The sequence below is a fragment of the Callithrix jacchus genome, chromosome 13 (assembly GCF_049354715.1).
Source record: "Callithrix jacchus isolate 240 chromosome 13, calJac240_pri, whole genome shotgun sequence".
NCBI lineage: Eukaryota > Metazoa > Chordata > Mammalia > Primates > Cebidae > Callithrix > Callithrix jacchus.
In genome coordinates, this window is record NC_133514.1 from 5,944,729 (window position 1) to 5,961,105 (window position 16,377).

The 16,377-nt window shown below is 42.2% G+C and overlaps 1 protein-coding gene across 4 annotated transcripts in view; it reads right to left on the minus strand.

The window, feature by feature from the left end:
- CSMD1 (CUB and Sushi multiple domains 1) overlaps positions 1–16,377 on the minus strand; it is a 2,142,320-nt gene that overhangs the window by 234,574 nt on the left and 1,891,369 nt on the right. For all 4 annotated transcript variants that reach the window (XM_035269622.3, XM_017963591.4, XM_008979004.5 and 1 more), the window contains one exon: positions 114–302. In XM_035269622.3, coding sequence (XP_035125513.3) covers positions 114–302 — 189 coding nt within the window. The remainder of the gene's footprint in view (positions 1–113; positions 303–16,377) is intronic.

Genomic DNA, 16,377 nt, shown 5'->3' on the forward strand with positions numbered 1-16,377 from the left:
TCTCAATGAATATTTATTGAATAAATTAAATATTGGGTATGTTCATTTCATATTTAATGTGCTGTTATGCCCATGAAACATTCAATTGCCCCCAAGCAAAACGATAAACCTACCATCACATCTTGGAAAAGGGTAGTTCCAGTTTCTGTTGATCCCGTGCTGACAAGTGAGGACAGGATAGCCTATTAGAATGTACCCAGGATAACACTCGAATGATATCGATTGCCCCACACTGTAATCCGAGTTGATCATGTACCCGTTCTGAAATGGGGGTGGATCTGGACAGTTCTGTAATTCATAGGCTGAAACAAACAAATAGACAAAATAAAGCTTATACTTGCGAGGTTAAATTACAATGGAATTTAGAAGAGGAGTGTGATCCCACGTAGCTGCTTAAGATGAAGTTGTTGAATATAAATGTAATAATGTATATTTTCCAAGTAGTTGCCATGCAGACCAATATAGTTATTATTAGAATTACAACCATATGCATTTAATAAATACTTAACGTGATCTTTAAAAGGAATATGACACATACCAAAAAGAAATCTGACAGTTTACCTTGCAAAAAAGGTATATGATGTAAATTATTTAAGAAAGTCATACAAATAATAATAAAAGGGGCCTATAAAGGATGTTGAGCAAGTATGCACCTAATAATTCCCTTTTATTTTAAAGAGGAAATATACTGCCAGTCTAAGTACTCCTAACTGGGAAATATGTTGTCGTTTTGTTTAACTGTTTAATACAAATACAATAGGAAAATCCGTTCCAGTCTCTAGTCTTTTCTTAAAAAAAAAAAAAACAAAAACTGTACAATCACTAAGCTGGCAACTACTATCAGTACAATTTTTATAACATATAATTTATTGTGCTTTATCATTCCATCTTTTATGCTCCCTAGAATAAACTCTAGGTAACGAGATATAACGCATGTTTGCAGTCTGTGTGATTTAAAAATTTACTCATAAATCAGTAAGAATTAACTAATCCATAAATTAGGTGTCATCTGATACTGTGATCTTAAAGCTACATAGCCACTGTGCACACGCCTCTGGCCCCCTCTGTCTAAGAGGGCGGGAGCACTGGAAGCAGCAGAAGCCCTCTCTAGCAGCCCTGAATCTTTAGGCACAGCCTCGTCCATAACGGTGACGGGGAACTTGCTCCTAATACAGCAGCAAAGCCACACGGTGCAGCACCAATTCTGGGGGAGCCTCCTCCCCGTCCTGTAATTCTGCTGAAACCGACCTCAGCACCAAGCAATACAATGTGTTTTAAAAGAGCATGAGGTCACTGATCGCTGTCCTCACCACTCACTGAAAACGAGTAATAAAATAAAAGCTCCGAGCTTCTGCAGAGGGATCTTTCCTGTGGAGAACGAATTGAAATGGACATTTCAATTTTGTATGTAAATTCGCTAACCACTGACAATGCTAGAGTGAGCCTATAGCTTTGAAACTTGTAAGTAAATGTTGAAAAACAAAACAACGTATTATTATGAGAGGTGTTTCTCAGAATTCTAGACTTTAGGTTTCTGTGTTCATGACCTGGGAAAAAAGAGGAGTGACAGGAAAACAGACAGAGCAGGGTCGGCGGGGCCACCGAATAGGGGCTGGGAACACAGAGGGCATGACATGGGATTACGCAGAGGTTAGACTGAAAAGGCAGGCAAGGCCCAGAATATGAATCGGTCTGTGTTTAATATTAACGGGATTGGATGTTACCATAAACATAATGTGAGAACAATGGAAGAAACCAACCAGGAGATATGATACGTGCACTTGCAGTGTGGCCTTGGTGCTTGCAAGATTGATGTAAGTGCCGTTTGGAGGTTGTCTTCATTAACATTTGCCAAAGCGTAGGCATTCCATAGAGTCATAAGGTTTCGGTATTATCCATAGCTTTTTCCTACTTAATAAACTAATGAAACGGCATTGTTTCCTCTTTAAAATAACAACACTCAGTGCTAGTGAGTCATCTGGGCAACTCAATAATGGCAACATTATCTGCTACAACTGTTTGGGAAAGCCATTAGAATAGAGCCACAAAAAATCAGTTGTAACATTAAACCTAGCATTAAATTTACAGAAATCTCTAATGAGCATGATTTCCAATACAAAAAAAAAAATGTTTAAAGATGTTCATTGCAGCATTATTTACACTATGGAAATCCAAATGATTAAACAAAAAATATATATATAGAGAGACTCACAAATGCCAGAGATGAAATGTCCTATCTCTCAACAGTCACAGACTGTATATGTGTGTGTGTGTGTGTGTGTGTGTGTGTGCGTGTGTGTGTATTTATTTATATTTTCAGTACCATAAGCATACTATGCAGTTGACAACAGGATCCTATGGTTAAGCCCTGATACTAGTCAGCAGGTTAAAAACAATTCTTTATTTAACCTTTTAGCATCCCTTTGTTTTAATTATTTTTATTTATGCAATGATATAATGTTTCTGAATAAGAGTCAGAGAAGCAGCAGCAAAGTGATTGAGAACAAGAAAATCAAGATCAGAGGACACACCGTGGCAAAAGCATCCTGGATAATTCCTGGCATTGGCTCCCCCAGGATGACAACTGGGAAGAACACGTGAGACCGAGTTCTCCCAGAGCAGGAGAGAAGGAAACCTTATCTAGAGGGAAGCACTGGGCAGCCTCTAAAACCCAGAGCCCCACCGGATTATGCCGCTCATTACCAAAGGTGCTCCAAACATCACTTCTTGTGCCTACTATCTGAAGATGTAAAGAGCTGGGTGCAGTGTCTCATGCCTGTGGTCCCAGCTAGTAGGGAGGCTGGGGCAGAAGGAATGCTTAAGGCCAGGAGTTGAAGGCTGCAGTGAGTTATGATTGCACCACTGCACTCCTGCCCGGATGACAGAGCAAGATCAGGTCTCTTTAACAGCAAACGAACAAAAAAACAGATACAAAGGAGAGTCTAATTAACGAGATCAGGGTGAACATCAACTAATCTATGTGATAAAATTTAATAAACTGTCGTAAGATTCCAATAAAATTATTGTATTTTACTTATAAGGCACATAAATATTATAGAGAATTACCTGTATTTTACGTTGGTATAAAAGTAATTGTGGTTTTTGCTATCACTTTCAATGGCAAAAATCTCAATTACCTTTACACCAACCTCATATACACCAATAATATGAAATTAGAAATAGTTACTGAAAGTGAGTATTTTGATTAACTCAATGCTATCTTTTGAAATGTAGTCTTTCAAACTCAATATTTATAAGCTTTATTTACAGAAAATCAAAGAAAAATTACTAATTTTAGAATAAACATTTTTACCCCATAAATATATACAATTATAATTTGCCAATTAAAAATGATATTGCTTTAAAATATGTAATTACAAATAAAAGGAATGAATGTGCCAGTGCTGCTCTTTGGTGGAGCTACCTTATACGTGAACTACTGAGGTGTTTAGAGACACTGTCTTCATTATAAACATTTACTATAGATCAATAAACCTTATAAGCACAATTGCTATAAATAAAATTTGCAAATGGAAAAATGTTTTTAACTCACAATTTTGTGAAAATTGAATTTGCAGTTGACAAGGTTTGGCTGTGTCCCCACCCAAAGCTCAACTTGAATTGTCTCCCAGAATTCCCACATGTTGTGGGAGGGACACAGGTGGAGAAAATTGTATCATGGGGCTGGTCTTTCCCATGCTATTCTCATGGTAGTGAATAAGTCTCACAAGTTTCCACTTTTGCTTCTTTCTCATTTTTTCTTGCCCCAGCCACCTGAGAAGAAACTTTCACCTCCCACCATGATTCTAGGGCCTCCCTAGCCATGTGGAACTGTAAGTCCAATTAAACCTCTTTTTCTTCCCAGTCTTGGGTATGTCTTTATCTGCAGATAATATAGCAGTCTACCATAATATAGCAGTTACCGTACAGTAGCTGCATTATATAGAATAGTGTTTCTCAGGTGTTTTTGGATCTGATAAGTACAATATTGGACTGTCAGAATGTTTTGAGTCTTGGCTTAAAGGGAAAAGTTCTCCAGGTGAGAATATTCAAAGGAAGAATATTCAAATACGTGTGAAACAATTATGTCTTACAGGGCATACCTCAAGAGCAAGAGTGGCATATCCCTCATTATTGATTGTTTTTGTTATTATCACCTGTGCGAGAAACTAATGCTTAGAAATCTATGCTAATAAATGCAGGGACGGGGAACATTAATACAGAAATTCAGGTCAACTCAGTGTCTCTCTCCTCTAACACACACACCCCTCATCTGCATTCCCCCATCATGCGGCTCCCTGGGGCAACCTGTCAAACTCACAGAAAGGCCACTGGTGCCTCTGCTGGGGACCACTCCATGCTGGAGGCCACAAATACAGCCTTTTCTTGAAAGCCAGTGCCAAATAACCTGGTAAACATCTGCAGTGCCTGGAATGCCTCTCACAGTACTGCTATTTGGCCCGAAAATTGCTTTGGAGAGTCATGCTCACAAAAAAGAATGAATAATTCCACACTGAATTTCAACTATCAACACATTGCCTTCTTTATTATTCTCTTTTAGAATGAAATCACTAATTCATTTCTCATTCTTGTTTTGCATCAAATGTAATAAACTCTCTTGGAAAAATGAGTCCTCCAATACACCAAATATGAATGCTAATAAAACCTTAAGAAAACAAGAAACATGAAAAGCTGATTGTTGGTTTCTAGTGGAGAAGAAGCAAATACAATTAGATTTAATACAACCTAATCTTTATGAGAAGATTTCATCCATGAATTAGCAGTGCCTTGGAAGTACACAAGCCTCAATTACCACAATACAATGTTAACAAGGTAATGGTTCATAGGTAGTCCTGGAGAACCTTCACTTAAAACAGCATTTAACAGAGCCACACACACATTTACACACTGGAGGTTAACATGCAAGGCAATGTATTTCCTTAGTGTGGTTGTGTAGTTTGGTAAGTAATTTAAAAACTGTAGTTACGTTCTCTTTTGGAATATGTAAAACTAGTGCTGAAGGCTCTAGCCACCTTCTGCTCATGAAATTAACCTCTATGAAAAACACTGAAACAGGAAATTAGAAGTTGCATTTAATGGTTCTAAGCCCAATGGCTGTGGGCTGCTCTAAGGGTTGAAAAAAAAAATGTTGTTTTTCTTTTTTCAATGGCAAGAAAACAATTATCCTGTGTGGGTGGGGAGAACAGATTAGCCAGTGTGGGCAGTGCAGTGGCTTTTCTCATTCGTTTATGGAGTGAAATGAAGATTATTTATCGACCGTCTACTTTGTTATAAATGCTAATTATAAACGGAAACTAGAAATGGGTCTTACTCTGGTGAATTTCGGCAAACAAATAAAGCATAGATGATTATATAAAAGAACTGTAAGCTGCATCAATTATTAAACATAAACAGTGGATTGAAATAAAGAAAATATAAAACTTGGTGAAGGTTAAGTAGTAGTAGACAAAAATGTTTTGTTGAAGAAATGATGTTTAAATTAAGATCCAAGTAGTAAAATAGGGCAGACCAGGAAAAAAACAAGAAAGGCAGACTTTTCAGGCAAAGGAAATGGTATGTGTTCCAAACATAGAGTTCAGTGTCTAGAATAAGAGGAGAGAGATGGAGATGCAGGAGAGAGATGCCCTCTGCAGCCCCTTCTCCCAAAGTGTGTGCCCCTTTTCACACTCTTGCCAATTCCTGAGTGGAGGGGAACTAGTCATCAAATTCTTCAGACCACAGGATGTTGATTAGAACATGTTTTAGAAATGGACACAGACATACTATAAAAACCCAGGACCCATTTTTTTCTGATAAAACCCATCTGCCAGTCAACATAATAATGACGATGAAGATGGCTCATTTCAGAATTATCTTAAGAATCTGAAATGCCAATTAGTTTTTCTATTGGAAACTATACACTAAGTATCAGTCACACTATTTTTTTTGGTATTTGTTCCAAATGTCTTGTTAAACTGAGCACTTTACTACTTAAACATTAATATCAACATTCTCTCACACTTTTGATATTTGAAGTCATGCACTCTCTTTTCTCACATGTCTTTTCCAAACTTGGGTTCACTGTCTCACTTCATACAATGTGGTTTTAAGGAACATACTAGGAGTCTGAATGGAAGTAACTAGAAAGAAGTCGTTCAGATGATACCTTAGCATGCTGAAGACAGATGGATTTCGGAAGGCTCCTGTTGCGGACTGTGTAGTGTGGGTGTGATGGGTTTCACCCGGCCTGCACTGGCTTCTTGCAAGTGCCTCTGAAGGACCTGCAGTGCACCACAGTGCCGGGCTGCACCGGTGTGAGGGGGAAGGAGACCTCAGTCTGCTGTCAGAACCTTCATCAAGCACAGCCTTCCTGCTCTGTACCCACCATAAAAGCATTAAGCCTCATAAATAAACTTTAAACATAAAAAAAGTTTTAATTTAAGAAAGAAAGTCATCAAGTAAGAGAAAAGGAAAAAAGACCACTCCAGTGGAATCTGATAAAGAAGTTCCCTCCTAGAGTAAAGGGAGGTAAATGCTGCGATTATCAAACAAATTTGGATGCAGCTGAAGGTTGTAACTACCGCATCCCCGTATTTAGCGATTCCTAAAGACTTTTGGAGGCACTGTCTATTAGTTCTATAAAACTTGTTGTATCATCTGTCGTTACAAAGTTGAATTAAGGCCAGGCAGAGTTGCTCATGCCAGTAATTCCAGCACTTGGGGGGGCTGAGGTGGACAGATCACCTGAGATCAGGAGTTTGAGACCAGCCTGGCCAACATGGTAAAACCCCGTCTCTACTAAAAATACAAAAATTAGCTGGGTGTGGTGGTGGCACATGCCTGTAATCCCAGCTACTCAGGAAGCTGAGGCAGGAGAATCACTTGAACCAAGAGGTGGAAGCTGCAGTGAGCTGAGATGGCGCCATTGCACTCCAGCCTGAGTGACAGAGCAAGACTCCATCTCAAAAAAAAAAAAAAAAAAAAAGGTGAATTAGAAAGAGAATCATCAAATCATCAACACATGGAGGAATCTACCTCGGCAGTACGTACATGCGCCTTGAAGTCATTTTGCAAACTAGGTGAGGCACTCTGCTGTGACGTGAGCTCAGCCTGGTTCTCCCCATGTGACAGCACCAGGAACTGAACATCCCATGTAATCCCAGGAGGCTCACTTCTTCATTCATGAAAGGAGGCTAAACACACCTATGTACACAGGGGCCACAGAGTTAAATGGGATGATAAATGAAATGAATCACTGTTGGCATATGTTAGTTCAAGGAAGCTTAGTCTTGATGGCAAGAATTGTCTAGTTTCCTTGATAAAATGCATCTTATGACTCCAAATGAAGACCTCGGGCCACTGCTGTGAGGGAGACAGACAAAAGAGGAAAAGGCTACTACTTCCTATGGTGGGAATTAGGGTGAATCTCTCTAAGAAAACGGCCTTGCTACGGAGAGCAGGGCGGCAGTTTACATCAAGGTGTACACTGAAGACGGAAGCCCCACCCCAGTCCTCAGCTTCCCTCTCAATGAAAAGATCAATCTGGGTCACAGTAGCATCTCAGCCACGTATGGTAACCCACAGAACTTCTCAAGTGCACACATACATAAGTGCACCAACTTCGCATATTTATTGGCTATTCTAAACTGCTGGGATAGCATACTGCTCTTTCTTTATAATCAAGGATATAGTGCTGGTTCTCAATTCTGAGACATATTTTCTCCCTAAATGTGCTCCACTTGTGCTCTTAACTCCCAGACCCAGCACCTGCTGATAAGCCCAACCAAACTGTTGCAGAAGTTGTCGTCAGAGTTTTGGGCCTCACTGAGAGTGCCAGCTCACACATCAATGCTTATGGAGGACCAGCCTGCACAAGAAATGTGCTGCCTGCATTACATGAGAGGCTGGCAGCAAATCCCAAGTGAACATCTGAAGGTGCCTTCATCTAGGAGGGATGGACCTACTGATGCATGCTGAGAACGCCAGCTTTTGGTTCAGAGGAATGGGTGACTTGAAGGAGAAGGTGAGAATGTTGCTTTTGCTTTCAGAAAACGCAGAAAAGGAGGAGGAGATGCCTGTGATCTGCAAGAAGAACACTGCTCAACAATGAAGATTCAGGTCCTAGTTTCTAAGAGTCTTGCTCACCGACTCAGGGGAATCATAGCCTTTGGAGGCACCTTTTCCATCTTGTAAATGGATGCACTGGTGGGCATGGGGATTGCTACGACTCTTTGTAATCACTATTAGCAGCACTTCTACACAAAAGAGGCACCTTTGTAAAGAGCCTTAGGTTGAAAGCTCAATTCACTCATGCAGAGGGGTAAAAATAGAGACTGGGTAAGCCCCCCTGTCCTTACTCAAAGTCACTCAGAATCCCCTAATGAAAGGAAAAGGAATGCCATTTTAGAAGCATATGAACTTTATGTACAAATCATGTACACAAGCAGCAGTTTGCATGCTTACATGATTTAGAATGAATTGTTCAGATTCTCATTGTACTTGGAGGTGGTTTAACTGCTTGTTCTTCCTAAGGGGAAATACTGGTATAACCACTATAGTTTATTTCCTAAAAAAATCATTTCACATAAAATTCAGCAGTTTTATGATTGTGATGAAGAATAAACAGATTTGACACATCCAATTATCTTTAAAACTGGTGTTGAGCGCACACAGCAAAAGGAAGAAGAAACAGTGGAACTCTGCAAAGAAAAGACATTTTTACTTCCTATGACTAAAGCATTTAAAATTACCTTTGAGATTTTTGGCATTGAAAAATTTTCTTTCCCAAAAGAATTTATGCATTACAATGCAGGAATATGCTTTATAACAGAAAGGAAAGAGAGGAAGAGACAAAAGAAGGAAGGAAGAAAGGGAAAGAAGGAGGGAAGGAGGGCCAGGGAGAGAGGGAGGAAGGAGGAAGGAAGGAGGGAGAGACTCAACTCCAAATGCCAGATTGCAAAACCTAAAGGAAAGGCAAGTCACTAAAATGCTTAACATTTCAACATTTTTACAAGTATTCTGAAAATCTAAGTATCAGTAAGCCCAAGGCAACCGCAAATGTAAAATAATTTTAGTTTGTTTTTTTTTTTTTAAGACAGAATCTTACTGTGTCACCAAGCTGGGGTACAGTGGTGCAATCTCAGTTCACTGTAACCTTCGCCTCTTAGGTTCAAGTGATTCTCCTGCCTCAGCCTCCAGAGTAGCTGGGACTACAGGCACGGTCACCATGCCCAGGTCATTTTTATATTTTTAGTAGAGATAGGATTTCACCATATTGGCCAGGATGGTCTCGATCTCTTGACCTTTTGATCCACCTGCCTTGGCCTTCCAAAGTGCTGAGATTACAGGCGTGAGTCACTGCACCCAGGCATTTTTTTTTTTTATAAAGGAATCCTGTGTTTGGATCTGAAAAAAATAACTACTATTCATATCAAGTGTTGAATCTATAAATCTGTAAGTGCTTTATGTGGAGGCAGTGAGACCATGCAGCCATACCCCTCACATCTGGCGTATTTTCCAGCTGATATCCAGTTAGTTGATAAATAGCTTCGAGCTATTATCAATTTTTCAGTTCCTGACTCAGAAATAGAATACATGGGCTTGATTTTACCAAAGTACTTGATAAGTCATTTAACTTCAAGACAGCTATCTCTATAGTAACACCTCTGACCTTTATATGGTCATAAATAAATGACAAGCTTTAAGAATACGGTGTACAGCACAGACAGCATTGAAAATGACAAGGATTCTCTGTATGATTTATGCATCTTCTTAATTATAATCTTAGCTCCTAAATCTCAAGCAGAACCTAGGAATGTTTATTTGACTTACATATCAGAGTTAAGTATCATTTTATCAATTTATAAATTTAATAAAATGGCAAACACTGATAAACTAAGTGTCATCCCTGTCAGATATGACACCATTATTATAGGCTGAAATAATTGGTAGCTGTTGGAACTACATAGACACGGTCTTAATAACCTTACCTGTAAAATATCAAGAGTAAAACACAACAATAAAACTATTAAAAAAAAAAAAAAAACATGGAGCTGGGCCAGGCATGGTGGCTCATGCCTGTAATTCCAGCACTTTGGGAGGCCAAGGCAGGCAGATCACTTGAGGTCAGGAGTTCAAGATCAGCCTGCTCAACATGGTGAAACCTCATCTTCTCTACTGAAAATACAAAAATTAGCCAGGTGTGGTGATGCCCACCTGTAATCCCAGCTACTCATGAGGGAAGAATTGCTTAAGCCCAGGAGGCAGAGGCTGCAGTGAGCCGAGATCATGCCATTGCACTCCAGTCTGGGCGACATAGTAACAGTCCATCTCCAAAAAAAAAAAAAGAATATTCAAAATATGGGGGGCGACTGACAAAGACACTGTGCCGACGACTGACACAGACGAATTAATTGACAGTTAATGTTTTATGACATATTGTTATGTTGTAGTTTTCTTATTGGCTCAGATATTAAGATCATATTCATTAAAAATGGAAATTAGCATGTAACGACCAAGTTTAACATGATGATCGTGGAGGAAGTGTTTGTATTTTAACAGGATATACTTCACTAGGAATTGGGCAAGGGAGAGGCCAGTTGAGTAGGAAGATGGAAGAGAAGCACCAAATTCCTTATTCAGATTATTCAAATTGCGCATACAGCCAGACAAGCAGGTGTGCTGGAGCTGAAACCCTCCCGCCCCCACAATTCCTGGAAGCATCTTCACTGCTTCGCTTGCTCTGACTCCTCCCTCACTTCCCCAACCCCCATCCTGCACAATTCATTCTCTGCATTTAAGCAACTTCTCATTTGCTTCAACTTCTTCAATGATGTCACACTGTACCTAGAAAGCAGCCTGAATGCCACAGCCAAATCCCCAGGAGACCCGACTCCCAGGAGCCCTCTGACCTTCCGTTCCTCGTGTCAGCCTTGTTCCTCTCTGTTCTCTGATCTCACCGAGCTTCTCCACCCAGAAGAATTCCTAGCACTTGTAGTCGTGTCCCCTTCCGGTCCTTCAAATCTCAATGCTGCCCGGGCAGTGGCAGACCCCAGGACCCCGCTCACTGCCTAGACATCACCCCAATCATTTCCTCCACAGCAGGCACCACGAACGCAGCTTCAGCCTGGGCACAGCTACAGCCTCCGAGCCTGCAACTGCAAATCAACGCCCTGAACATGTGGTTTTGCCTCCCGTCTCACTGTTTGCCGCAAGGGTTTCTGTAAGAGTCCATAATCCGCACTGTACTAGATTAGGATTTTTAAACGTGGAAGGCCATTGTAATTCTCACTTTAACACCTGTGATCGTTTCTTGCTGCCCTCCAGAGTTCATAACTGATTTAACATGAACTGTTTTGGCATTCTGGTGAAGTCTAATAAGTTTCTCAAACCAGCGTCTTACTGCATGACATAAAATACGTAAGATTACAAAGGAAACCAGCGATATTAAAATACTCTTACAAAAGTACGAAAAAGCAAAATCTGTGGTGTAGCATTATGTATGTTGTTATTTCACTAAATAATAGATGGCAAGTCTAGTAACTGATGCCACTTCAAACTATGATGTAATATTTTGAGGTATCTACAATAATGTAATAAAACATGGGATTATCTATGATTTGGTGACAAAGTCACAGGTTATACTATTTTTTTTTTTTGAGATGGAGTCTCACTCTGTTGCTTGGGCTGGAGTGCAGTGGTGTGATCTCAGCTCAATGTGTCACCCAGGCTAAAGTATGGTGATGCCATCTTGGCTCACTGCAACTTCCGTCTCCCGGTTTCTAGTGATTCTCCTGCCTCAGCCTACCAAGTAGCTGGGATTACAGGCACCTGCCATCAAGCCCGGCTATATTTTGTATTTTAAGTAGAGATGGGGTTTCGCTATTTTGGCCAGGCTGGTCTTGAACTCCTGACCTCAGGTGATCTGCCCGCCTCGGCCTCCCAAAGTGCTGGGATTATAAGCATAAGCCACTGTGCCTGGCCTGCAAATACTATTTTAATACTATTGCTTGCTTTTAAAATGTAAGAAAATGCTAAATGTTAATTAAAGGTTAAGGGGAAAATACATAAATACTTTTATGTATCTATTTACCATCCAAGTAATAGATTCCTTGAATTCTATCCTCAAGGCCACAGAACCACTAGTGTAGAGAATTACATTCATGATCTTAACAGGCGATTCAAATTCCTTCATGATTCAACGCCATCACTCCAGTGGCTCCTGTGCAAACTCATCCTTCACTTTCGGCAGCCATGATTCCTCCTCTAGTCGAAGCCACGGTTCCCATGTGGCCTCCAGGTCCTGTCCACAGGGAACTTCCTCAGGGAAAGCCTGCTCTGTGTGCCTGTTCCACAAGGCTCCACAATGGGTTTTACCCTCAGACTTCAGCAGACACCTCAGTTATAGAAAGGCTCATGCTGGATTCTAAATGTGTAATTAAAAATCTAGCTTTCTACTAATTTATGACATTATTTTACGTATTTGTTTTCATTCCTAGCTCTTGGTGCAGAAATTACATTCTTGTGCTAGCCTAATACATGGATAGCCTTCGAGAAAAATTGACTTAAAATACAATGAAATGGGTTTAGATTACAGAGAACTTCACAAATTATAAAATACTACAATAGCCAGGCTCAGTGACTCACCCCTGTAATCCCAGCACTTTGGGAGCGCAAGGCAGGCAGATCACGAGGTCAGAAGTTTCAGACCAGCCTGACCAACATGGTGAAATCCCATCTTTACTAAAAATACAAAACTTAGCCGGGCATGGTGATGTACACCTGTAATCCTAGCTACTGAGAAGGCTGAGGCAGGAGAATCGCTTTAACCCAGGAGGTGGAGGTTGCAGTGAGCCGAGATTGTGCCACTGCACTTAGCCTTGGCAACAAAGCGAGACTCCATCACACACACACACACACACACACACACACACACACACCCCTACAATGTTTTTTTCAAAAATGGAAATAATTAAACACTGATCTATAAAAGTAAGCTGATTTGTCTTCTAAGTATCACTTTTATGAGTTCAGTCTCATCAGATCTAGACAGTGTTGGGGCTCAGGACAGCACCCCAAAATATGACTCTAGAAGACCATTATGCCACCCCAAAATACACTTCTCTGGTATATTTCAAGCAGATTATTTTGAGAAACTGCAGATACAAAAGTAGTTCAGAATAGCTGCCTTTCTGTAAAAGGAATTTGCATATGTAAAGGTGGTCTACATGAATGAAAGTACGTGTATCTGAGGGCAGTTGCTTTATTGCCTGGGCGACTGATTTTAATCTGCATAGCAAGACAACTGTTCAGCACGTGATTCCTGCCCTCACTCTCTCCTAATTTGACTCCACTAACCTGGAGTAGCCTAAGCTCGTATTTCTTTCTGGAGCTCAGGATTTATACAAGCTCCAATCTCTTGTCCTTTAATCCTAGGAAACAGTGAAGGTTAGGAAACCACTCCAAACCTTCTGCATTCCAGGAAATGTCTAAGTTGGAAGACTGTCCTTAGCCCAGGTCTCTGGAAGGATGAGGGCACCCCTGGGTTCACCTGGGAGGAGCTCATGAATCCTCTTGACTCCCACTTGGCCTCATGAGGTTAGCTGATCTGCTTGTCCTACAGATACACTGGAATCAGAGGCGTATTCGCCCAGCTCTGCATGAGCCTACATCCTTTCCCAGGACCCTGAATGTCACCCACAGCAGCACAGACCAGCACACAGCTCCTCAGTGACCTGGGGGAGGCCGGCCCAAGGCTCCTTCTTGGCCACTCCTGTTCTTCCTGGGTCTCCCACCTGCTCTTTCTGCCTTGCTCACTCCTGCTATGCAGAAGGCTACTTTCCCCTACCCCTGGGATACCAGCTGAGCTGAGGATCCCTCAAAACCTCTCCTCTGCAACCGTCCCCAGTCTCTCCTTACAGAACTTGGGTTTGTCTTGTGTTGGACGCACGTTATGAGCTGGCCGTGCCTTGGCCGTAGGTGAAGAGAGGAGCCCCTGGGAACAGAAGGCAATCCTGTTACTGTTATGCTGGAAAGCTCTCCTGGACACCAGGCAGATGAGAGTGGAGCCCCTAATTCACCAGGATGGAAGGGATTCTGAGAAGAAATGTGTGGGCGGGCTTTAGGGCTGCAGTCAGGAGGGGTGGGGACAGAGTCTAGGTCTAAGAAGAGGAGGGGGGCACATGCGACCAGAGGCAGGTGGATAGAGCCAGGAGGCTTCCAGCAGGAGTGCCCAGCACCGATCGCTGGCTCAGAGTCCTGACCCTGGGCCGGCAAACCTGGATTCGATACCCCGCCACGAAACAACCACTGGCCATGACACTCAATGCCAGGTTGCACTGCAGCTTTCTCACAAGTTGCTTGGCCTGAAAGTGCCGTTGAATCCTTGAAAAGTCCTAGAAAGGGCTCTATTGGGCCGGGCGCAGTGGCTCACGCCTGTAATCCCAGCACTTTGGGAGGCCAAGATGGGTGGATCACGAGGTCAGGAGATCAAGACCAGCCTGGCCAACATCGTGACAGTCTGTCTCTACCAGCAATTTTTTAAAAATTAGCTGGGCATGGTGATGCACACCTGTAATCCCAGCTACTTGGGGGGCTGAGGCGGGAGAATCACTTGAACCAGGGAGTCTGAGGTTGCAGGGAGTCGAGATCACACCACTGCACTCCAGCCTGGGTGACAGAGCAAGACTCCATCTCAAAAAAAAAAAGGCGGTGGGGGGGGCTCTGTCAGCATTTGCTGGATAAATCAAGGGCAGGGTCTCTGATTTCCAGAGGCCATGACTTTGGGTAGTTCCTGAACGATGACCCCTGGGTCTGCAAGAGGCAGTGCAGCCACAGCTGACATCTGAAGTCCACACTCACAGGCTGCACCTGGCACCCAACCCTGAAGGCATGTGCTGGAAGCATCTGCAGAGAACGTCTGACTCTCAGGGTTTCCACCAGGCTATTTTCACAGCCATAAAACTTAGGAGGAGTGAGCTGACCTGTCCTGTGTCAGGTCTGAAACTGAAAAGTGCCATCGGGGTTTTCCCACAGTGGCCGTTCTGCCACTGTGGGCGGCTCAGGCATGGGCGGCTGGTTTTGCAACTCGTGGGATAAAATTGTTCGTTTTAAACTCACTTCATTAGGTTTAAACATTGTTTCCCCTGTTAGTGCACTGACTACATTATTTGATTTACAATTCGAAGACTTCATTTCCCTCCCTTCTTCAGAAATGCCACAGCTTGGCTGACATGACTACTTTGGTGTGAGCAGACCCGATGCCAAATCTTACTTCCACAGGCAGCTGTGCACATTTCCACAAGTGGCCAACCTCTCTGGGCCTCATTTTTGTTATCTGTGAAATGTACATAATCCTTGGAATTTATATGAAAACCAGGAAGCATAGAGTGTGGTGCAGAGTGAGCACTCCATAAATAACAGTTACTATTGTCATCTTTGTTACTATTATTGAGACAGGGTCTTACTTTGGTGCCCAGACTGGAGCGCAGTGGTGCGGTGGCAGCTCACTGCAGTCTTGAATTCCTGAGTTCAAGCGACCCTCCCACTTACCCCTCCCACGTAGCTGGGACCACGGGTGCACAACACCATGCCCAGCTAATTTTTTGTAAAGGCAGAGTCTTGCCATGTTGCCCAGGTTGGTCTCGAACTCCTGGCCTTGGGCAATCTGCCCGCCTCGACTTCCAAAGTGCTGCAATTATTTTTAATATAGTCAAATGGGGGCAATTCGATCTCCCAAACCAACTAATAATAATTCTGCAAGGGCAAATGAGGACATAAGAAACACGAATAAAAATCTGCTGCATACAAATACTTCAGTAACATAGAGTGTTAATCCAGTTATGAACAGTTGTGTGGTGTACGTGTTACGTTCTTTTTCCCTCCAGGCACCTTCTTAAAGGAACCGGCTTCTTGCCCTTTAAATCATGCCCTTGAGTGAAGTCTGCTAATCACATTTCTGACTCTGTGACCCAAGTTGGGCTAACACATAGTCCTCGTCCACCTGGCCTCAGTGGCTGGACTTGGGCACAAGCTGTCACACCAAGAACGTGTTCCCAAAATGATTAGCAATTTTGGTAGAGGAAGCAGGGTCCTGTTCTTGCTGAGCTGGGCATGGTTAGATTAAAGATACATCATCCATGTGTATTAGAGCAGAAAAAGCTATGAAGATCAGAACAGAGGCAAACAGAATTCGGGTGTCACTGAAGCCCTGGCCCCAGACATGCCCCAGTCTACACAGCTGTCACCTTGCACCATTTTTTTTTGAGCTGAAATCTCACTCTGTCACCTAGGCTGGAGTGCAGTGGCGTAATCTTGGCTCACTACAACCTCTGCCTCCCAGGTTCAAACAATTGTTCTGCCTCAGCCTCCCGAGTAGCT